Source organism: Alligator sinensis, unplaced genomic scaffold (genome assembly GCF_000455745.1).
Source record: "Alligator sinensis unplaced genomic scaffold, ASM45574v1 scaffold234_1, whole genome shotgun sequence".
Taxonomy (NCBI): domain Eukaryota; kingdom Metazoa; phylum Chordata; order Crocodylia; family Alligatoridae; genus Alligator; species Alligator sinensis.
In genome coordinates this window covers 262,306-286,939 of record NW_005842334.1, presented here as the reverse complement: position 1 = coordinate 286,939, position 24,634 = coordinate 262,306, and the positions used below count along the sequence as shown (strand labels likewise).

General features: G+C 42.6%; 1 protein-coding gene across 1 annotated transcript in view; it reads left to right on the top strand.

Annotated features, from left to right (window-relative positions):
• The window catches only part of MALRD1 (MAM and LDL receptor class A domain containing 1), a 455,974-nt gene that overhangs the window by 184,525 nt on the left and 246,815 nt on the right, over window positions 1–24,634 (top strand). The window contains exon 21 of the mRNA XM_025210089.1: window positions 21,224–21,380. Within this exon, the coding sequence (XP_025065874.1) occupies window positions 21,224–21,380 (157 nt within the window). The remainder of the gene's footprint in view (window positions 1–21,223; window positions 21,381–24,634) is intronic.

The window sequence follows — 24,634 nt, the reverse complement described above, 5'->3', positions numbered from 1 at the left end:
TATAGTCTGTCCCCAAAGATATTATTTACTTTGCTCTAAAACGCATGTATCAGCCAGGAACTCTATTCACGTTGGAAGGAAAGACATAACAATTATACCTCATAGGCTACATTGCATTCTATCAGGGGTACAACCAGAAGGTAGTCAATTGGGTTTTGGCCATGGATCCCACCCCTGAGGTTCCCAATACTAGAGTCATGAGTCAGCGGATCAGGACCAGATGTGTCAGGAGGTCCAGGTCTGTAAGGGATCAAGAGGTAGAGCCATAAATCAAGAGGTCAGGATCACGCAGCCAACTATAAGAGAGTGGGATATGCATAATTGCTAAATGAAAGCCAGGAGCCAGCTCTTGAAAGCCAGCAAGTCTGGAACAAAAGGAGTCAGCAGACAGAAACCAGGCAATTAGGAACCAGCAAACACTACCTAGAACAGGGTTGGGCAAAATGCGGCCCACAGGCCAGATGTGGCCTGCCATTCCATCTGGCCCATGGGACCCCTAGAAAATTTAGAAAATTAATATTTATCTGCCCCTGGCTGCCTGTCATGTGGCCCTTGATGGCTTGCCAAAACTCAGTAAGTGGCCCTCTGCCCGAAATAATTGCCTGCCCCTGTACTAGAAGCTAGACAGAGGCTGCACATGTACATTCAAATAATCTGGGAGATTTCTTTGAGGTTGGTTGTCCCTGTATTAAAACTCACCCAGAGCTACATGTCCAGGCATTTGTATGCTGAGGACCTGAAGAGTAGAGAGCTTGCAGTGCTGACACTGTCTAGCTAGGGAGGACCCCTGTATATACATCTCAGCTTACTCTGCAAGCTCCCTTAGTCTGCCTGGTGACAGATGGCAGCAGTGCCCAGGGAAGCCCTGATTGGCTGACCCAGACTGCCCATGGTCAGCCTGTTTTCCTGAAGCACAATTTTGGAATTGTGAAGGGGGCATTTTCTACTTCCTGCTATAGCAGCAGAGTCGGGCAAGTAGCACATTGTCTCCTTGGGGAGGTGAGAGAGATGCTACAGGACCATGTTTTTTTCTAAGAGAATCCACAGCATTTACAGACATTTGGTCTCAGGAGAATGTCTCCGGGGAGTAATTTATCCTCACTGTTCCAGGGTTATTTTTCTCCTGCAGTGGGAATTTTTACTGTGGGAGGAATTGTTTAAACATTTGTACACTCATGGTTGTCACAACCCAAAGTTGTGGTTTTTTGTTTTTGTATGCTTTGGCACCGCTAAATTATTTTCCCACCAAATTGCAGCTTCTTTACACGGTGGAGTTTTCTTTTGCAATAGGAGAACCTGCGTGCAAAAGAGTATTTCCCGCTGTTTATAGCCTTCTTTCCATGGTGCATTTCTTTTGCATCATAGTGATGCACGGTGCAAAGGAGTTCCAGCCATTTGTATTAAGATTTGCGCCACATTATTGGCCGATCTTAATATAGGCACACGTGGCGGCTAGCGATTGGCTTGCTAGCCGTATAAAGAGCTTGGGTGGTTTCCGCCCAAGTTGGAGAGAGAGAGAGAGAAAGCAATTGGAGTTTGGGAGAAAGAGCGTGAAGATTTCTAAGTGCTGCTAATCCCTTCGAACCCAGCTTTTTCTTCTCCTTAAGAGGGCAATAGAGGGCCGATTTACCGAACCCACGGAGACTTAACAACTCCGGGGGCCTATTTACCGAACCCACGGAGCTTCAACCACTCCGGGGGCCAAACGGCCTCTAGCCTCTCCCCGTCGCTGAGCGCAATCCTAAGACGTATCCCTTTCCTTTGAAACTACCGAACCCGCGGAGCTTCAACCACTCCGGGGCCAATTACCGAGCCGAACCCGTGGAGCTTCAACCACTCCGGGGTCAATTGTCGGAGTCCTCTAGCGAGGATTTAAGCGGAGCTAAGCCTGGAAAACTGTCCAGCCTACACCACGACCATCTTTGGTGTAAGTAAACAATCTTTTAATCAACCATTACGCGTCCATAACTAATTCTAGCTCGCCACCGGTCTTCTTCGACCCCGCATGCCCAGGCTGCTGGCCACAGCCTGCGTGCGCAAAAACGGGTCCACATATCGCTTCTGGCTCGCACATGGCGACATGGACGAGATCGGGAGGCGGCCCGCACAATGGTTTCTCCAGGGAGAGTCACTGCTCTTCCACAAAAAGCTGAATGAGGCCAGGGAGGCATCTGTCCTGTTGAATAGCCTGCTGGGCACTGAAAGAGCTAATGCTTCTAGGAAGGCACAAATACGCATTCAAGCAACTGTAGATAATTGGAAGTAGGCTACTGACAGCCACACCCACTTGGGTAACCAGGGGCCTGACTGACCCTATTTAGCCTGCTTGCTCCCCTGGTTTCTGACACATTATCTGTCAAGGGGTTATTGATACTCTCCAAGCAAATAGAAAGTGAAGGAAAGGGATGTTTTCTAGTTCTCTACTATGAGGACTATCTGCCATTCCAGAGTGTAACAGGTCTGTTTCTTATCACACCTCATGTGAATCTTGAGCAACTCCACTAGTATTACATTGGTTGCAAATTAGAACAGAATGAAAACTTCTGGAGTGCTTCCCTAGGAGCACAGTTAGAGGCAGGCTTCACATCTGTAAAGTACACTCAACTGCACATTCTCCTACCTGGAGACTGCCAGATAGTATATAAATCAGGAGAAATGATTATATGGACCAAAGCTTAATTTTTGAATATTCATAGGCTGAAAAACTAGATTGCAAATTGAAAAGGATGTTACAGACTATATCAGTTATCACGTAATTTGTTCTGAAAATCAAGCATTCAGAGTGACTCCATATTTCAGGCAATTTATTTAATTCTTTTGGAGCAGGTAGTAAAAAGACAGGCTCCATTCCTATTTTGTTTTATATTGGGAGCCTTCAGTTAAGTTGGCTACTTAAACACAGTGCCTTAGTGACTGCCATATTGAACACGCAAAACTTAATTATAGGTTGCTGCTGTATGATTTAGAAGCAATATCAGTTAATCATTGTGATATCTAATCTTAGATGAGTGCAGCAGCATCTGTCTTTTCTACATTTACACACCTGTAGCTCCCAAAAAGGATACTGTACCTAGTTCTCCTGCTAAAGTTGAAGTTTTCTCTGTACAAATTGTTTCATTTTGGAGCAGTCCATTGAAAATTAAGTGATTTGTTGCTAAAGTATCCCATATAAGCCCTAAATAACCAGAGTTATAGGCAGTCATACACAAAAGGATAAAAAAGCTGATATTACTACTTTGCCAGTTTTGTATACTCTGACAATTCCTAGCAATTCATAGGATGCATCACCTGCCTGTTTTATTCTTCTTAAAGAACATTTTCTGTTCAATGCCTACCACTTCCTATTGTTAGGTCCCAAGATGTATGGATGATTTTATGTTCTAAAAAGATTTCTGTTCTACTCTAAAATACCATGAGGATGGTTTCTCTACCCTCTCCTGCTTCATGAAAAGTAACAAGTGAAAATTTAACTTTAAATATTAGGTGAATTGCACAACATTTACAAAAAATGAGCTGACTTGGATAATTAAGTCTGCGGTCTTATCTGACCTCAGCTTCATATTATCTTTGTGACTTGTCAGATTCAGTCTGTCAATGTCTAGTTATTTTTTGTCAAGGTCAAGATGAACATGCATTGAATAAGAAATTCAAGTGTATGCATCAATTGAATTAATTCAATTCAATTAGCTACAATGGGATTTCGTGTTTCCAGTGTCTCCTGAAAATAAATTGTATGTGGCGAACTTAAACAATTCACTCAGAACAATACATTTATTTATACTGCTGGGGCCCCTAATATTTCAAACTTGGTCTGAAACTATAGTTGTATGTTTAATAGATCCTAAAGAATTACTACACCTTAAGGCGCACAGTTTTGTTAGATTTTACTTTGTTTAAAAAAAAAAAAAAAAAAAAAAACTTGATTGAGGAGGGCTTTTTTAAACCTGAATTAATTACCTGACCTCTTCAATGAGATTTATTCACATAGGAATTTGAGAAGAAGTAAAAAGTATTGGCCAGAACTGGTGTTTGGAGAAAACTGAATCTAGCAGAAAAGAAATAAAGTATACAAGTAAATTAATCTAGCGAGAGGTGGACCTCAAACGGTTAGTTCATTTTCACATTCAAACATCTGATTGCTTATTGCTTCCTTGAACAGATACAAAACTCTAACTCATCCACCGGCTTGAAACAACAAAACTGAAGTAAATAACTACTATATTAATAGGAATATAGGATCTGGAACCAACTTCCAAGGGAAGTGGTGCTGCCTCCTACCCTGTGGGTCTTTAAGATGCGGCTCGACGCCTACCTGACTGGGGTCACTTGAGCCCAGTTTCCCTCCTGCCCAGGCAGGGGGTCGGACTTGAAGATCTACAAGGTCCCTTCCGACCCTACTTCTATGATTCTATGATTCTATATGATAGGAAACAAATTTCATGCAGAAGAGTACAATGGATATATTCACAGAACAAAGATACCATCATGTCCAACCAGAACTTTTGACCAGTGAATGGCAAACACTTGCCACAATTAGTTAACAATCAGGATTTGTTTACCAACATTATTTAGGAACACTTTCACATGCCAGGCACATCTGAGGTACTTGCACCATTTTTATAGAAACAGGTCATCTTCATCAGACTAATTGCCTAGAACTATATATCACATTGCAGGTAGATTGTAAGAATGTCTTAATGCAAATAGATTCAGCTTAGAGGGGGTTTCCATTGTTGGTAGGCAGGCCCTTATCTACCAACACTTTTTCCATTTGGAATTGATATTCCCCTCCTTGACAACAATAGCTGTAGCCATACATATTCTACAGAAGTTATGCTGTGATCTCTCCTAGAGAACATATTACCTCTTTTAAATACAGATTTTTAGCAATGCCCCTTTTTGGATGTGAGATGTTTCTGGTGGTTACCTGTGACTAATAGGTCCAAACCAAAAGTGTTCTAGGCTGCTTGTTTTAGGTCTCTCAACATCAGCTCGTTTAATCAAGAGTGTAAAATAACTTTACTCCCACTGGCTTCTGAAACTCACTCCAGTGTTTAAATGTGGATTTAGGTATCAAAATACCAACACCCAAGATTGAAAATCCTATTCTTTGCTCTATAGCAGTGGTAAGCAATCCCTGGCACAGGTGCCACAGCATGGCATGCAAAGGAAAATTCCTAGCATGCCAACATCTTACAAATCAAGGTTGCAGGTATTTTTGGCACTCTGGCCAAAAAACATTCCTGACCCCTGCTCTATAGCCTTGTATCCTTAATCCAACCACATTTAGAAGAGTGAAGTCAAATCATAGGATTATTTTTTTCATCCAAGCACAAGGACTTTAATCCAAGACCCCAAGCAAACTGTCAAAAGGGTTAGATTTTATCAATCACCACACAACAGTTATAATAAACTTTGTGTTAGTACAAATGACAGATGATTGAATCCCAAAGTCATATGTTTTGCATTTCAATTACAGGGATAACATTATTGCACCCTTCTGGAAAACTGCCTTCCAGCAAATCTACCTTTGCTTTGCTATGTTATGAGAATGATATTGCTTTTTTAATTTTTAATTTAGTATACATGAATGTTAAATATTTGTGGGAGGTGATGGGGCAGGAATATTTTCCCAAACCATGTTGGGATTATTTACTCTGTTGGGTAATTACTACTGTTTAAATTAAATTTTAGCACATATTTCCCAAAGTAAAGAGCCACATTCCTGATCACAGTTTACTTTCAATACCCTTTTAATTAACTGAGAGTTTTTCTAACAAAAACAGAAAAGCTAAGATATCAATGGAGGAAAGCCTGAAATATTATAATCCTTCAGTGATGCTTCTTGGGGGTTAATCAAAAAAGTAGATTTAAGTTACTGGCTGTTGGAAATATTTTAACAATGGAACAGGAATGAGTATTGGGGGAAAAATCTTCTGACTTAGTGGCCATTATTAACTGGAAGAAAAGATGAAATATTACTCAGAAGTAATATTGCCAAACTTGGAACTTTAGAGCAGTTGAGCATTTCAAACAATGAAAGAATGTGATTTGCTGGAGTTTATATTGCTGTTTAAGAAAATGGAAAATAATTTATTTTGTTGAATGTGGATTGTTTTAATGTTAAATACTGAGACTCTGCTCCTGCAATTAGCTTTCCAGAAATAGTCCACATAGCGGTATGGTGAAGTCAGTGAGCGCGCTGCCCGTAGCTTATTTGAAAACTTCCATGTTCCTATTCTTATTTTATGTCATAGTGTAAACTGGTGATATTACAGCATCTGAAGAAGATGAGGAGATTTCTGAATTAGGTGCAAATGTGGGCAGCCCAAATCTGAGAGGAAAGGCACAGAATACAGGTTTTCTGAGTCCAGATCTCGCTTGATTGACTCCCAAATCTCATCAACAGGCCATTCACATAACAACACATGGGGAACCCACGAGGGCTATTCTGAATGTGTTTTGCCTTCAGGGATCTATGCCTTCTCCCAAAAATCCTGGCAAATTTCCACAGATCATATTGTGAACAAGTCTCCATGTACATTCTTCACCAGGCCAGCCCTCCCCAAGGTAGGAAGAATTGAGACTGCTGCCACCGAGCGATGGGTGGTGATGGTAGGAGACTCCCTTCTGTGGAGGACAGAGGCATCCATCTGCTGGCCTGACCTGTTGTCTCAGGAGTTCTCCTACTTGCCTGGAGCCTAGATCCAAGATGTCACAGAGGAAGTACTGAGACTCATCTGGCCACCTAACTACTATCCCATGCTACTCATCCATGTGGGCTGTAATGATACTGGCAGGGGGGATCCTGAGCAGATCAAAAGTGACTACAGGGCTGGTGACATGCACAGGAGCTCAAGTGTTGTTCTCCTTGATCCTTATGGTCAAGGGGAAGGCCCCAGGCAGGCATGGACACATCCTGCAGACTAGTGCACAGATGGTGTCTCCAGCAGGAGTTTGGCTTATTTGACCAAGAACAGAGATTGTTAGGAAGAGAGGGATCCACCTGATGAAAACTGGGAAGAGCATCTTTGTGGACAGGCTTGCTAACCTAGTGAGAAGGATTTTAAACTAGGTTCTCAGGGGGATGGAGACAAAAACCCTGAGGAAAGTGGGGAAATGGATGACCTGGAAGAAACATGTGAAGGTGGGGGAAATAGGGGAGGCCTTCTCATTCTTGGAATCAGCTAAATCAGCTATTTACCTTGGGTGTTTGTACACAAAGCATGTAGCCTTGAAAACAACCAGGAAGAATTAGAAGTCCTCGCACAGTCCATGAACTATAATGTGATTGGAATAACAGAGATTTGGTGGGACAGCTCACATAACTGGACCACTGTCATGGATGGGTATAAACTGTGCAGTAATGATGGGCAGCAGAGAAGTAGGAGTTGTGCTTTATATTAAAAAAAAATCTGTATGATTGCTCAGAGCTCCAGTATGAAACTGGATATAGGCTTGTTAAAAGTCTCTGGGTTAGGGTCAGAAAGAAGAGCAACAAGGGTGATGTCATGGTGGATGTCTGATATAGACCACCAAACCAGGAGGATAAGGCTTTTTTCAAACAGCTAGCAGAAATTTCCTGATCACAGGCCCTGGTTCTCATGGGACTTCAATCACTCTGATACTGCTGGGAGAGCAATATAGCAGTGCACAGGCAATCCAGGAAGGTTTGGAGAGTTTTGGGGACAACTTCCTGGTGCAAGTAGTGCAGAGGCCAACAATTCTTGACTTGTTGCTCACAAATGGAAGAGTTGGTGGAGAATGTCTTAATAGATGGCAACTTGGGCAGCAGCAGCTACAAGGTGGTAGAGTTCAGGATCCTGAGGAAAGGAAGGAAGGGGTAAGGTCCTGGACCTCAGAAAAGGAGACTTCAAGTCGCTCAGGGAACTCTTGGACAGGATCCCCCAGGAGGCCATTCTGAGGGGGAGAGGAGACCAGGAGTGCTGGCTGTACTTTAAAGAAACCTTATTGAAGGTGCAGGAACAAATGTACAGGAAGACTACCAATGTGCAGGAAGACTTCCAAGTATGGCAGAAGATCAGCTTGGCTTAACAGGGAACTCTTCAGTAAGCTAAAATAAAAAAGGAAGCTTATAATAAGTGGAAATTTGGGACAAACAACTAAGGAGTAGTATAAGAGTATTGCTTGGGCATGAAGGGATGAAGCCAGGAAGGCCAAAACAATTGGAGTTGCAGCTAGAAAGGGACCCAAACAGTAACAAGAAGGGTTTCTACAAGAATGTCAGCAACAAGAGGAGGATCAGGGAAAGTGTGGGTCCTTTACTAATGAGGGGAGGCAACCTATTAACAGAGGATGCAGAAAACACTGAAGTCTTTTTCACCTCAGTTGTCACAGGCAAGCTCAGCTCCCAAAGTACTGCATCTTGCAAGTACTTCCTAGTTTAGCAAGGAAATAAGCAGCCAACCGTGGCAAAAGAACAGGTTATGGACTATTTTTAAAAGCTGGACACGTACAAGTCTTTGGGGCCTGCTGGGATGCACCCAAGGGTGCTGAGGGAGTTGGTTGACGTGATTGGAGAGCCACTGACTATCATCTTTGAAAACTTGTGGCAATTGGAAGAGGTCCTGGAAAATTGGAAAAGGGCGAATATAGTGCCCATCTTTACAAAAAAGGAGGAGGATCCAGGGAACTACAGACTAATCAGACTGACCTCAGTCCCTGGAAAAATCAGGGAGCAGGTCCTCAATGAATCCATTTCTAAGTAGTTGGAGGAGAAGAAGTTGATTATGAACAGTCAGCATGGATTCACCAAGGGCAAGTCATGCCTGACTAACCTGATTGCTTTCTATTGTGAGAGGACTGGCTCTATGGATGCAGGAAGACCTGTAGATGTGGTATATCTTGACTTTGCAAGGCTTTTGATACAGTGTCTCACATCATTTTCGCAGGCAAGCTAAGGAAGTACAGGTTGAAGGATTGAACTGTAAGGTTGATAGAAAACTAGTTGGATCATTGGACTCAGAGGGTAGTAGTCTATGGGTCAATGCCTAGTTGGCAGCTTGTATCAAATGGAGGGCCCTAGGGGTTGCTTCTGGGACTGGTTTTGTTCAATATCTTCTTCAACAACCTGAAAGATGGGATGGAGTGCAGCTTTAGCAAGTTTGCAAATGACACCAAGCTTTGGGGAATAGTAGACATGCTGGAGGGCAGGAGTAGGATTCAGAGAGACCTAGACAAATTGGAGGATTGGACCAAAAGGAATCTCAAGAGCTTCAATAAGGACAAATGCAAATACCTGCACGTAGGACCATGCACTGGTACAAGCTGGGGACCAACTGGCTAAGCAGAAGCTTTGCAAAGAAGGACCTGGTGGTTTCAGTGGACAATCTAATACTATAAAAACCTAAGTCTGTCCGTCTGTCTGTAACATTTTATTAGCACTCTGGTTAGCTGATGGAAACAGCCAATCAGAGTGCTCCAAGCACTGCCATGATGCTGAAGCTGCACCAACAACCAGACAGAAGGTGGGAGAGCCAAAGCCAGCAGTGCTGGCCTTGGTTCCTCCACCCTGATCCCTGCAAGAGACAGAACAGCGACAGCCAATGTAAGAGCCAACTGCTAATGGCATACTAGGCTGCATTGGTAGGAGTACTGCCAGTAGATCAAGGGCAATGATTATTCCCTTCTAATCAGCACTGGTGAGGCCACATCTGTGTCCAGTTTTGCCTCCCCCCGCTCCGTCACTACAGAAAGGATGTGGGAAAATTGCAAAGAGTCTAACAGAGGGCAACAAATATGGTTAGGGTCTGGGGCACATGAGTTCTGAAGCAAGTCTGAAGGAACTGGGCTTATTTTGTCTGGAGAAGAGAAGACTGAGGTGAGATTTAAGACCAACCTTCAACTACCGAAAGAGAATGGTTCTAGTCTGTTCTCAGTGATGGCAGATCACAGAGCAAGGAGTAATAGTCTCAAGTTGTAGCAAGGGAAGTTTAGGTTGGATTTTAGGAAAAACTGTCTTACTAGGAGGGTAGTGAAATACTGGAATGGGTTACCCAGTATATTTGTGGAATCTCCATCCTTGGAGGTTTTTAAGACCCAGGTAGACAATGTTTTGGCTGGGATTATCTAATTGGGAATGGGCCTGTTTTGAGCAGGCAGTTTTACTAGATGGCCTCTCGAGGTCTCTTCTAACCCTCATTTTCTATGATTCTATGACTCTTTCCTTCTTGATTAGAATTATTTCGGGTAAACATTTAACAGCAGTTCTGAAATGAAGTGTACAGGTAGATAGTTGCACAGCTTTCCTCTCCTTGGGTTGTTTGGCAGTATTTAATTTTAAGTCCAAACTTAAATTAACTATGTATATTTAAATTAAAATTCCTTTTCAGCATTTGTTTTGTGATAGTTTCTCCCTTTAAGCTAAATTTCAAATGAACTTCAATACTGCCACTTTTTTGCACTAGTTCTAAAATGTGTAAGCCACTGAATATGGCCTTGAAGGTTCTATACTAAAATGTATATGCAAAGTTTGTATTATTCCCACCTCTTGATAAGTATTGCTACAATAGTGGTTTCCTGCCATTTCATGTTCTTATCAGAAATGAAGCAGGCTAGAATGACAATATGTGGAAGGTTATACACTTTATAAAAGACTCCTAACATAGAGTTTAAAAATTTTAAATATTCAGAATTTTGACTAACTGTTTCTTACCAGGTCATGGCACAGTAAACAAGGAATAAAGGAAATCAAAAGGGAATGAAACTATAGAATGATGGAAGGGTCAAACCAACACCGTGTACAACCATTCTTCATAGAATATATGAGGCATTAAAATACAGATAGCGTACTGTGATAACAAAGTACAAGAAAGAAATAAGACAACATGAATCTTCCTTCATAAGTACTGCTGTAATGAGAGGAAAGAGTAGAGACGTAACTCCAACTTAGGTTTTCATTCAATGCGTTCATGAAAAATTAGGGGCTGTACTAGAATTTCATAATGAAATTCCAGCATCAGAAAGTGCCAGTTGGTTGGAATCAAAACAAGGAATGTATTTGTATTGGTTTTTTATAATTTTTTAATCTGAAAGACTCTTTAGACTTATGTTTGTCAGGATAAAGATGCACAGCTAAAAAGACTCTTGAGTAGTTAATAGTCCAAAAGGTAGGGAACACAGAGGAGACGTGTTAAAATCCTTTGTTTGTGTGTGGACTATGCTAAGTGTTGATCATTCTCATTTATTTTTCACAAAAGATTTTGAAAAGTCATAAGAACATAATAATTGCCACTTATTGGGTCCAACCATAGGTCCATCTTGCCCAGTATCCTGTATCACACAGGCTAAGAACAGACAGAGAAAAAGCCCAAAGGGGAATTGATTTAATCTATATGGGTTTCTCTAAAATGTGTAGATTGGACCAGGGGAGAACGGAACACACGTTTCTCCTTTGGTGGGAGAAAGATGCCTACACTGGCTGATGCCAGAAGCTAGGGGTGCTCCCACACACCTCCCAGTATGCCGGACATTGCTGAGAGTGGCAGAGTCTAGCTGAGCTGGGGCCATCCCTGATTGGCTGCAGGGCACATGCCCCCACCCTTTTGCTGTTACCCTGGACCCTCTATGCACCAAGCCCTAGGCTTCTGGAGCAGATCCTGGCATGCCTGGCAGCCCTCCAGCAGCAGCACGGGGGAAACCAGAGCTGGGGAAGGGGTGCAGTGGGGAGAAGACTGAGGCTTCAACTCTGTCAGACCACAGCCCTTCTGCCCAGCCTCAGCTCAGAGCTGGAGCAGGCAGAGGAAGACATGAGGAGCCAACATGGACTCTTCCCTCAGGGTCTGCACGTCCCCAACTGGGCCAGCATGCAGCCTAGTGCTGGTGGGGGGCAGTGTTAGGGGGGAAGCCAAGAGGAATGCTTCCCTCAGAGTCCCCACAGCCCTGGCTTAGCCATCAAGCAACTGGAAGCTGTGAGGACAGCTCTGTGACAGCTCAGGGGTGGGATCAGCTAGGCACTGGGCTGGAGCAGCAGAGTGGGATCCACGTTCCAATGGACTGCCCTGTGAGGGGGAAGCTTGCAGGGGAGGCTGCAAAGCATTCTGGGAAGCTGGGGCATTATGAGGTAACTTGAGTCAGGAGGGGATAGGCAGCAGAAGGCTGGGGCTAATGGGGCTCAGCCCCCACAAATGTGGGGTAGGAGGTAGGGCCACAAGGCAGCCCAGCCTGGCTGTGGGCTCCAGGTGGCTGCAGCAGGAGTGGGGCGGGGGGCACACACACAGCCAGGATTGCAGCCCGGCATGTGGATCACTGGCTGCCCAGCACAGCAGGCAAGTATCAGTCTATCTATTCTGAGAAGGGGACGGGGCGGGGGGCACAGATCGAAGTGCCCACATTGAGAGAGGGAATAGGTCAGGGGCAGGGCTGAATGGTGCCCTGGTTGGGCTGGTTGGTGGGACAATCAGAGCTTTGGTAGCTCATCCAGGGACACATCCCTTGGTGGCTCATCCAAGGGCTCACGCCACTGCACGCACCCCGCCAGAGGCCTGGAGGGCATGTTCATCCTCGATCTGTGTGTGGGACGGAGGCGGCTGCATGGTGGGCTTTGCTCCCTGCTGCTGCTGCCTCCGAGCTGCATGATGCCATGTGCATCCTGCCGCTGGGCAGGCAAGGGGTGAAGCGCAGCTCAGCGGTGGTAGGCACATGGCATTGTGCCACGCCTGGAGCAGCAGCAGCAGGGAACAAAGCCCAGTACGCAGCAGCAGCCTCCCCTGCCCAATGCACAGATCGGGGGGGGGCATGTGCTCCCTGGGCTTCTGCCAGGATGAGCACAGCAGCCCGGGCTCCAATTGTCCTACGGCCCATTCGGGCCCCAGTCACCCAACCCCTGCTCCTGCATGTGCCCTGCTCCCTCCCTCACCACAGGGGCCTTGATCTGCCTCCTCTCCCCATTCCCCTTCCCCCACAGACTTACCTGCTATGTGGGATGGGGGGTTGCGGAGTGTGCATGCATGTGCACACACACTCAGCTGGCCCCAAATAATTTTTTATTCCTCCACCTATGGATCTGGGACAGAAGTTTGATAGACTGGTTTCACCTAAGTCAGTTAAGTCTGATATTACATCCAGTCAGGTTTATTTTAAACCACGTTCAATCATTTTGAAACCAGTTTATGTGCACTGAACTTCTGTTCTGTTACAGGTTTAAACCAGGTTCCAGTCACTTATACCAGTTTATGTATAATTTATGCTATGTGTAATGGCAGAGAGTGGATGCTGAAAGGGACAGGGACTTGGTATAACCAGGGTTTTTTCCCACTGTTCCTCTCACTTGCAGCCTCCAGCAGTTAAGGCATAGGAAGCTCTAATTCAGAGGCTGTATCCCTAACTCCCATATTCAATAACTGCTGATGCCCCTTTCCTCCAAGAGTTTGTCAGATCCCTCTTTGAATCTAGCTAATCTGTGAACTTCCGCAGTATCTGATGGCAATGATTTCCATATTTTAATTCCATACTGCGTGCATCTACATGAGAGGCTACGTCACCGTAGCAATACACTACAGTGATGTAGCATTGGTGGGTACAAACAGTGATGCCACAGCTATGTTCCTGTAGCAATGCACTCCCTCATTATAGCACATTGCTATGGCAATGTAGTGGCTTTTGGAAATACTAAATGACAGTGCAATAGCAATAGCTCCATAGGGCCATGCACCCACTGTGTGAAAAAGAACATACTTTTGTTAGATTTAAACTTACTATCTACTAGTTTCATTTTGTGACTCCAAGTTCTTGTACTGTGATAGACTGTGAATAATACCTCCCCATTTACTTTCTGTTTACTATTTAGTATTTTGTAAACCCTTGTCATGTAAAGTATCTTTTTTATAAACCGAATAGACCTAATTTCTTTAGTCTCTCCTGATGTGGGAGCCCCTCTGTACAACTAACCATCATTGTTTCCTTTCTCTGTACCGTCTCTTATTCTTCTATATCTTTCCTGAGGTGTGAGGACCCGAATTCAAGGTGTGGACACACCATGAATTTATATAGGGGCATGAAGATACTTTCAGTTTTCCTTTTCAGCAAATGCTGAAAAGGTTTCTGTTTTATTCAGCATATGAATGAAAGCGAATTCTGTAAGTTCTGTTGCAAAACAGAATTGTTGTCTGTCTGACCAGTAGAATTTGAGTGGTGACATACCAATGAATATTTTCACAAGTCAGTGATGCTTCCAAGTACCAATTCATTGCAAGGATTCTGCAAGAATTTGTGGCAGCTGCAAGGTAGGGATGAGGCTGGGAAAATCAAATCTTGCTTTGAGTTTTAACACTAGCAACCATCAATGAACTGAACCAAATCTTAAAACTCAATTCCAAATATGGCTCTGAATAGGGGAAGGTTTCATTTTTTGTATCCATTTCAAAACAGTGTGGAAGGGGACCATTTCTGCTTTGAAGCAAAAGATTCAAGTCTTATGGCCTGACTTAGAAGAAACAATGATCACAAGTAGGCCTAGTATTTTTAGATAAAACTGCAAAACAAGATTTTATGCACATGTCCCATTTTTCCAAACTTAAATCATTCTTGCTCACTATAATGCATCGCTATGCCTGGAGCTAGTCTGAATGCTTGGAGGAGAAATAATGTTAGGAATCTTTCAGACTCTCTCATACTTAACTGACTCACTGAATATAAAAAGGTAATAAGAACATGAAATTATTAACAACATCATAGTACAGAGGAAGTGGAGTCCAACTGTTAATATTGGATTGTGCATCCAGTGATCTCCATTAATATGTTGGCATTAACACTAATTAATTTCAAAGGGTAACTTCACTGTTACAGGAATTCCTGTATACAGGGAATACTTACAGTACTGAGGTAAAATTAATTACTTTCAAAGGGTAAATTTCAACAGTATAATGACTTCTATTGTAGCTGCCAACATTTACAAACCTTTCTGTGGGCTAATTTTCTAAATAAGCCATGGATCTTATAGTCATCAAAAGAGTTTGTGTAGATTTTAGTACTTCTACAGCAGTATATAGACACTTTATTTTGTCCCCTGTCAGACATTAATCATAGAATCATAGAAAATTAGGGCTGGAAGGGACCTCAGGAGGTCAACTACTCCACCCCCCTGATCAAAACAGGACCATCCTCAACTAATTCATCCCAGTCAAAGATTTGGCTATCTGGATTTTAAAAACCTGTAAGGGTGGAGATACCACAGCCTGTCTGGGTATCCTGTTCCAGTGCTTTATTATCCTCCTCGTGAGAGAGTTTTCCTCATATCTAACTTAAAATTCCCTTGCTACAACTTCAGACCATTGCTTTCTGTTCTGTCATCTACCACTACTAAGAACAGTAGTCCATCCTCTTTGACCACCCTTCAGGTAGTTGGGGGCTATTATTAAATCCCCCCACAGTCTTCTCTTGGCACTGTTAGTATCCTAGTTGTTTTATGCCCAGTCCCAAAAATTGCTCAGTCTGCCATGCCAGACATTGATCTAAATTCCTTTGACCCAGTTCCATTGATCCAAATTGCATTCCATTATTTCCATTAAGCAAGAAGCCCAGGGCTGCCCCCTCCTCAATCTTCATAATTTGATGATGGTTGGAATTGGGCATCAGGCAGCCCTGGGATTCAGGGCACAGGCTGATCTTGGGTTTCATCCAGGTGGTGGCTGTGTTCCAGACCCTGAGGCTGCTCTGTGCCTAATACTAACCATTAGCTGATTGTGGAAATCAGGCAGGGGGCAGCCCTGGGCTCTCTACCCAGTGATAATCACATGATTGGAATCTAAGAAATATTATGGCCTATCCGCAAAATTACATAACCTACTATGGATGTCTGGCTTGCAGTGTTGCAGGGAAAGGTGCGTGCGTGCGTGCGTGCGTGCGGTGGTTGAGGGAGGGAGCTTAATAGAATGAGGTTTAGGTAAAAGGTTTTGAATTCTGTCAGGCCCCATGCTATTCAGGCCAACTCAAAATGAGCTTCTCAGTTTAAAGGCAGCTGTTGTATACAATATATGCTAACTAAATTGATTTTTTATTAAAAAAGGTATTTGCATAGATGCTGCAACTTCAGCTAGCATGCAAGCCACATGCAAACAAATTATCTTCCCTGTGCTTCCTCTAAATTTTTACCTCCTGCAGTCTGTGCCTTTTCCCTCCCCATTTCAGGTTAGTTGCTATAGCAGCCAGTGCTTAAAGAAGTCAAGATGAGCGCAGATTTCAGCTGCTAAGTTCTGTGAGCAAAGTTAATATCATGATGTACATAAGCTGAGGGCAACAGAAAAGCCTCTCTAGTGAAAGGCCAATTTAGAGAGAACTTCAGCAATTGCACCTCACAGTTACAAGGTGTGAGTTGCAGCTAAGGATTAATTACAAGATTACCATAGTTGCAAGCTACATAAATTATGATACTGCATACATCTCAGCCTAGACCCTTCTTCTTCTCCCTCTTTGTTGTTGCTTAGTATTTTTGTGTCCATGCTACATATTAGGGGTGTGTGAAACAGGCCATATTCAATTTGGATTCAGTCCAATTTAGGGACAGTGATTTGATTCGTTGATTTGGATCACTGTCCCTGATTCAATTCAGCTGAATCCGAATCAGAAGAGTCAATGCTGATTTGGAGAATCAGTGATTCGGCCATAGACACAGCTTTAAATGTTTTTTCTATGTCCCTCAAGGTACCAGGCATGGCTCGTGAAGGCTGTGATGCTGGGGTGGATGGAGTGTCCCACAGGAGTGCAGGGGGTGGCGGGGGCACGTGCTTGGCAGAGAACCCAGAAATGGACCAGAAGTACTTCCAGATCAGCGATCAGCTATAGGGGGACCCTGGGTGCCCTCCCCAGACCTAGGAGGCACCAGTCACTGAGTCAGGAGGAGCACGGGGGGGCTCCCCTGTGTGCTCCCCGGTGGACCCGGAAGTAGACCGGAACTGCTTCTGGTCCACTTCTGTGTCTGCAGCTGAGCATGCTGCAGACCCCCCCGTGCTGCTGTGGGATGCTCCATCTGCCCCACCATTTCAGCATTCAGGAGCCACCTGGTACCTTGAGGTATGTAGAAAAAACATTTAAAGCTGTGTCCATGTCCGAATCATCGAATCTTTCCGAATCTCTCTGAATCAATTTGGAGGGCCCTGATTGGATTCAGAGAGATTAAAGGGTCTTCTGATTCAATTCAGATTCAGAGATTCAGCTACTGAATCAGGTTGAATCTCCACTGAATCAAATCAGTGACTGAAGCTTTGCACAGCCTTACTACAGATGACTTTTAATAGAGACAGTTCAGTCAAATATGGGTCACTAAATATGAACTTCTGATAAGCAGGGAAACTAAGGCAAAGAGCATTTTAAGGTCTTCCATCTCCTTGGACTTCAAAATGGCACAGTTATTAAGCATCCAAATGGAAATAGCATTCCCACATCCCTTAAGATCTGACACAGTCTATGAAGCATGTGTAGCTATGCTTCATTATGGTAGTGCTAGTCAACCAAGTATTTCAAACTAATGTAAGTGTGAGACTTCATGAAATTATTTAATTTCAGTAAGATGACTGTAAGGGACGCAGCAATCAAACCACCATAATTCAGCTCCTGTTTTTGATGCATCACGCAACTCATTGGATGATCAGCTGACTTTGCTGGGCCACTGAAGCAGTGCATAAACAGCCAGAGTTACGAGAGCAGTTTATTTTAAATTACACAGCCATCCTTTACAAACCCACTGAAAAGATTTTAACAGAAAAAAGCTCAAAGCAAAAACCAGGAAATTTACAACAGGATTGCTAAATATTGCTGACAATGTTTTTGCACAATAGGAATAGTTAAGAGAATGGCAAGTGCAAACCCATTTCAATCAGAAAGCCATTGGCAACTGTGCTGGTTTGCATAATTTCTGTACTTATTAGAAGAAATTAGGATTTATTAGGATAAACGGGTAAAATGTTGTGCAACTCTTAACTGTTTTGGCTGCATTATTTACTTCACCTGAAGTTTACCTAAACTATACACAACATTTTGTTGTATTATTTTATAACTGAAACAGCATCCTTACAAATACATACGTCATCATCTTGGTAATGATACAAATAGCTATGAAGGGTGTGTGGATCTTCCCCGCAAGGTAATGGAGATAAAAGAAATATCCTACAGCCATTTCTTCCATCTCACTGGTGGAAAAAAGACACATATGAAGCCAATTCAGATTTCCTCAGACCATCACTTTTGTCACACAAAATCCGTTCCTAAGGTCAGTTCTTCTGCTGGTATAAGTCTCCACTGAAATCAAACAAGCTATGTGTTTTACATGAATTGATGTTATGCCCCTGACTTTTAAAGATATTGCATTGTGCTTTTTTACCACAAGCTTTACCAATATGTCACTTATAAAACAAATTGGAAAAAGTTACTATAAACTTCCATGCACCTCCCTAATATTATAGGGAAGGAATAGTTAAAGGCTGTGACTAGCAATGTTTTATGATGCCAGTACAAAGGTTAACTCTAATCATTACTATTATTCTCCTGCAAGTATTTACATTTTCTCTATATGCTTAGGTTGACCCATTTCACGTACAGCTGAATTCTTATATATTTCTCCATTTTTCCATTATGAATCATACATGCCTCATGTATCCCAATTAATATATGAGAAACTATCCATAAAATAACATAACACCTTTTGCCTATATCCCTTCATTTCATGGAATCTTTTAATACTTGGCTTTAAATTAAAAAGCCCCCAATAAATGTATTAATTATTTAGAGCAGAGTCATTTATCCTAGGTAAAGAGGCATTAGGATTAATCCAGTTCTTCATTTACAGAGGTTTTATGCACAAAACCTCATATACAATGATCCTTTTATAAAGTCTCATCTGCAATGCAAGGTATAGCTAGATCAGTATTTGTATGGATGACACTGAAGGAATGCTTAATAACTCCATGAAATCAATGTTGGTGATTTAACTCGTTAATGTTCTTTTTTTACTCTGTTCTGAACCATAGAACTAATATAGTTGCTGTCCATTTGTTTCATCCTGCTAAAGACTTACAGATTAATCTCCCTACCAAATAATCTCTGCAACTTCACATTGTTATAGTATGGTATTTTTCTGCACTTCATCTTCTGCCCTTACCTTAAACAGGATAAAACTGTAAATGGGGTATGCATTCAAGTCACAGGACATACGCCAGCCAGTGATTGTGGCTTTAAATGTGAGAGGGTTTATGATGTTATTATCCATTAGTGGGACTTCACATTGCCTACTGAAACAAATGTTTTAATAGTAAAAGTAATTAGCCATTGGAACAATTTACAAATAATGGTTCTTCTTTGCTTGAAATCTTGAAGTCAAGAGAGAATGGCTTTTTAAAAATATGTTCTAACTCAGCCACAGAATATGGGTTGATGAAGGAATTAGAGGTTGATATTCTGTGGCTTTAATTATTTCAGGAAGTCAGATGTAATCATCTTCATGATCCTCTCCTTAAAATCTGTGCACCTAATAATGGCCACATTTAGAGACAGGATGCTGGGATTAGCATAATCCAGTTCTGTATTTATACGCACTTTTATAGTGCCCACTATTCAAAAGCTAGAGTGACCTACCTGAGAGGCAGCTGCATTTCAGTGATGGGTAAAATAATCCATATATACCTGTTGGTGCCTGCTACTTTAAGGACTGAGACAAGCAGCCAGCAGGTGCTTGATTGTGGCAGTCATCTTAGATCTCTTGCCACTTATATAAATAGAGCAGTTTACTGCCGGCAGGGGGGCAGAAACATCACCTGGCTGCAAGGCTGCATGCAGCAACCTGGAGGTAAGGGCAGGAGTTTAAGGGGATGGTTTGGAGGCTCCTGGTCCTGGGCATGACCTAAAACTGCACCCTGCCGGGAGTGGGTGGCCAGGTGGGGCTCCCAGTGGAATGGGAGCCTCCAGTAAATACCAGGCCAGTTACCACCCCGGTAAAATGTGGGCCGGGGCACCTTAATAACCCCAGCTCCCAAACAGGTAGGTTACCCCATAGAAGGGCCAAGAAGGCGAACCCAGGTTAGGGAGTGGGCTAGAGGATCAGAGACCTGATTTGAAACACCTTCAACTGGTCAATGCTGGGGCCAGGACTGGAAGGGTCACAAAGGCCAGGGGCCCACCATGAGGGATGTCCAGAGCTGAGGGCCTGGGGTTTCTGACTGGCCTTGGAGGTGGGCCAGGGCCTGTGTGGCCAAAGGTCCCGGGGAGACCACACCCGAGAGGGAAAAGAGTTCAGGGAGCTAGGTAGAATGAGGGTAGAATAGGCTGCCTGATTGAAGGGATATGGTTGGGGTCTGAACTGGAGTATTCTGGGGCCCAGTGTGGGGCCAGTGATGTTAAGATCCTTGGATGCCATCTGCGAGGCATGGGCTGTGGTGTAGGGGAGAAACAGAGTCACAGATAGCGCCCCTGGCATCGGGACAAGAAATGGGCAGCCTCCCACCTAATTAACATCCTAATTAGATATCATCAAGGCATGGGAGGTGAGGAGGTGGGTGGGTGCCCATAGAAACAGGTGGGCGGACCAGAATGAGATCGGGCCCTGAGTGTACCCCCTGTAACAATCCCTTATTTACTTCACAAAGAGAAAGTAGGGCTTAACATTCTTTGAGATTATCTAATAAAAGATGCTGTATGCAGTAAATGTAAAATAGTCTGACTTTCTGGTGATAAAGTTGCATATTTTCTCTTATTGGAACTCTGTTTTTATGGTCATCATTTTACCTCTCAGAACAATATTTTTATTTTAAGAGTTGCTATAATATGAGAGACAGATTCTATGACTAGAGATCTAATGAAGAGATTTATATTTAAGTCTTCTTTGAAAAAATATTTTCCTTGTGAGGCTTCAAGGAGACTCAATTGGATTACTAACAATTTATTAGATTCTGTAATGTCTGCTCACTTCCCTAGACCTACTGGAATTCAGCAGTTAAGCACAAGCATCAAATTCTTAGTCCCTATCTCAGTACAATTGCCAGGTCATTGGTGTCTAATGGTCAGAACTAATAATTGAAACAAGAGACAGTTTTGGAGCCACATCGTTAAAGAGTTTTGGGTGACTTTAGAGATGCATTGATTCATTTACAAATATCTAGAGCCTCACATAGACAGTGGTACTTGAATACAGAGTAATATTCCCATTTAAATATATGGACAAATTTATGATTATCAGATGTGTGGTTTTTCATAAAGTATTATATGCTTCTTTGAACAGGGCTACAAGGGAAGGCTGGTACCTTTATGCAGACAGTTCAAATGGAAACTTTGGTCACACCGCTGATATTGCTACTCCAGTCATATCTCTTACAGGACCCAAGTGCAAGCTAGTATTTTGGAACTATATGAATGGTGCAACAGTGGGTTCTCTACAGGTACTGAAGAGACATTACATTTATTTTCTAAAATTATTATATAAAAAATCATGCCCTGTCATTTAGTGTCATTGAAGTCTAGACTGCTAGTAAATGAAAATGAACATTTATCACCACTTCACTGCCCTCAATATGGTATGATTGTAAAGAAGGGTTAGCTAGAGTTAGCTTCTATAAGGCAACTCTACCCCAGGATCTTTAGAAATATGCCACAGATAGGGCTTCTGCACAAGGAAAAGTTTTGAACTGCATTAACTGCCTTTGGGGTGCATATCTAAACATCAGGATCTGGGTTACCAAAGGACCAAAATAAGAAATGGCTGCATGACCATATAATTAGTTGGATCCTTTAAAATTAGCTTCTAAGTACGCTTTTTTCCTTCATGGCTTTATTCACATTGTTTTTCATAGTTAAATTTGAGTGAAACAAGCTGAATTTAGATTCTACTAGTGTTTAATCAAGAAAAAATATTTTACCCAGACCTCTTTCTGCACTCTACTATAAAAAGGAAATCACTTAAATATTTTTGTAAAGTAAAAGCTTACTCATTTAACAGCATATTGGCCCAATTCATCTGAAGCAAGAAAAGAAAACAAAAACATTATTCTGGTCAGGTTTTATGGCCCAAGTATAAATAATTATTATAAGATAATAAATGAGTAGTATAGAATTATAGCGTAATTTCAGAACTGTCTAGTCAAAGATATTTAGGATAAAATAGACAGGGCCAGATTCTCACCTGCTGTAAACTAAAAAAATCTATTAATTTTACATCAGCTGAAGATTTAACCAATGTGTGCACATTTAATTTGCACAACCCCCTCCCCTTCCCCCCCAGCAGCTCAGTTACCTCCATGTGGCTCTGAATAACTACAAACTATTACAATAATATAAGCACTAAGAGAGTCCTAACTTGAAATCAGTTGACACATGTCTTGGTCCTGGACCTGGAAATAAGGACAGCCTTTTCTTTTCACAAAGGGGTGTTAGTTGTCACCTGTTCAACATAAACTTGTCCTGGATTTTATTTCTCCTGTTTTAAATTATTTTTACAATCCCTTCATACCAATAACTAATTCTCCAAGACTCTGATATGTAATGCAAATCTGAAACAAAGTGCTTGACAAGTGTCAATAAAGAAGTATGCATCAAAAGTAATAAGAGGGAGGTTATGGTTTTAAAAAGTGTTTTACTTTATTTTAAAAATATAGGGCCAGATTGACTGGTTCACTCTGACTGCCTTGTGCTGCTCCAATGATGCAAGTAGTCATCAAGCCTCGTACGCTTCTGAGTGGAAGAGGGTTGGGGCAAGAAGTCAAACACTTCCCATATCAACCTAAGATCCAGGGACAATCTTAGAGTATAAATAAGCATTCATTTCTAGTGGTAGAAATTTCTGAGAAATATCCCTGACTAGAATTTTTTTGCCAGGAGAGGGAGCTATACAGGCATTCAGCCTGTAGCCAACCCTCTCCCCTGTTCTCCACATCTTCTGCAGACCAGAAGGGAAGTGAACCAGTGTAGAAGCATTCATTCCTTCAAAAAAAAAACTCTTTTGCAGGGAATTTTTTCCAGGTGTCATCCTAAAAGATCTTTCTCCCAGAAAGGGCATGTTCCTTCCAGAAGAAACTGAACAAATGCTTGCATGCTCCTAGTTTCTACCCGGAAAACACCAATTCTCTGGATAGTATTGGAATGCCCATATGTGGCCTTAGTCTTTCTGTGTGTTTCCAAAAGGAGAAGAAGAAACACCACCTACAGAGGAGGACTGTCATATATTCCCTGAAAAATTTGTTCCTGCGTAATTATCATTATCAAAGTCTCTTTAGGAGCAGAATAGTTGTGAGCTGTCCCCTGTGGTCTGAGGATAGTGCCAGTCTAGCAATCAGGTTCACATTTAATAAAGGATTTAGGTGGAAATTAGTACCTACATCCAGATCTGCAATCCTGAAGATACCTACATTTCTTGTTCCTTCCCCTGGAAGCACTATCATTTGTGGCCTTAAAGTTTTATAAGGATCTGGAAGTTCTACCACTGCATATCAGTTTCAACAGAGGTCAGCAGTTTACTGCCTCACTCATGCTTAAGTCTGATCCAAAAACTAGTCAGTTCACTTCAGTGAGTGCAGGTCAGACCAAAGAGCCACACTGATCACAGGGATTGAATAAGTGTTTGTAGGAAGCAATAGAAAATTCTGTTTTCCCTCTCCCCAGTCACACCATGTAGAGAAATTTCTGTAAACTCAGAGATTTTCTTTCCCTGAGCACCCAACCCATGTTTTTTTTACCAAGGGAGGATGACACCTAATTTTCTATAATGGAGGCTGACTTTTTTTTTTCTATTCAATAATTCCCAGAGGTCATAAGGAAAATTATAGGATTTCTAAGCTGTGTCTACCTCTAACCAAACCATATTTATTTTGTGTAAGGGTTAGCAAATCACGGAGTTACTCTTTGTTAGTCTTAGAGAATGTTTTTAAAACATTGTGAAATAAAACCGTAAAACAATAACTAATCTAATGCACAATAAAGCTTCACCATCTACATGTGCACGGTGATTACTGCACAGTAGATTAGTTTAATGTGACATTTTCTAGTACCTGTACATTCAGGTACTAGAAATTGGTGCATTAAATGAATGTGTCAAAGTGCACATGTAGACGCTGACTGGGAACAAATTGCTTCTGGTCATCCTAGGTAGTGGGGGGCCACAGGATGCAGGAAGAGGTGTCTCAGCTTGGTGCGACATTGCCTACCAGCCCCATGGATATTGGGACCTGTCCCAATCTCTGCAAGGTGGAGAGAGCTGTCCCAGCTGCCAGGCAGCTGCCTCCCAACCATGGCAGGAGCAGCCCCAGACTGAACTGCTGCGAACAGGAGCACATTCAGATGTGTGTGGGGGCATAGTGTAATGTGCTTGAATCTTTTGTGCAGAAAATCTCATCTGTGTTTAATTATGTTTGTTTGATTTTCATAGATTTCATAGACATTAGGGCTGGAAGGGACCTCGGAAGATCATCGAGTCCAGCCCCCTGCCCAAAGGGCAGGAAGTCAGCTGGGGTCATAGGATCCCAGCAAGATAAGCATCCAGTTTGCTCTTGAAGGTGTTCAATGTAGGCGCTTGAACCACCTCCGGTGGCAGGCTGTTCCAGACCTTGGGGGCTCGGACAGTAAAGAAGTTCTTCCTTATGTCCAGCCTGAAACGGTCTTGCAGTAGTTTATGACCATTCGACATAGTCGTCATCCCTTGGGG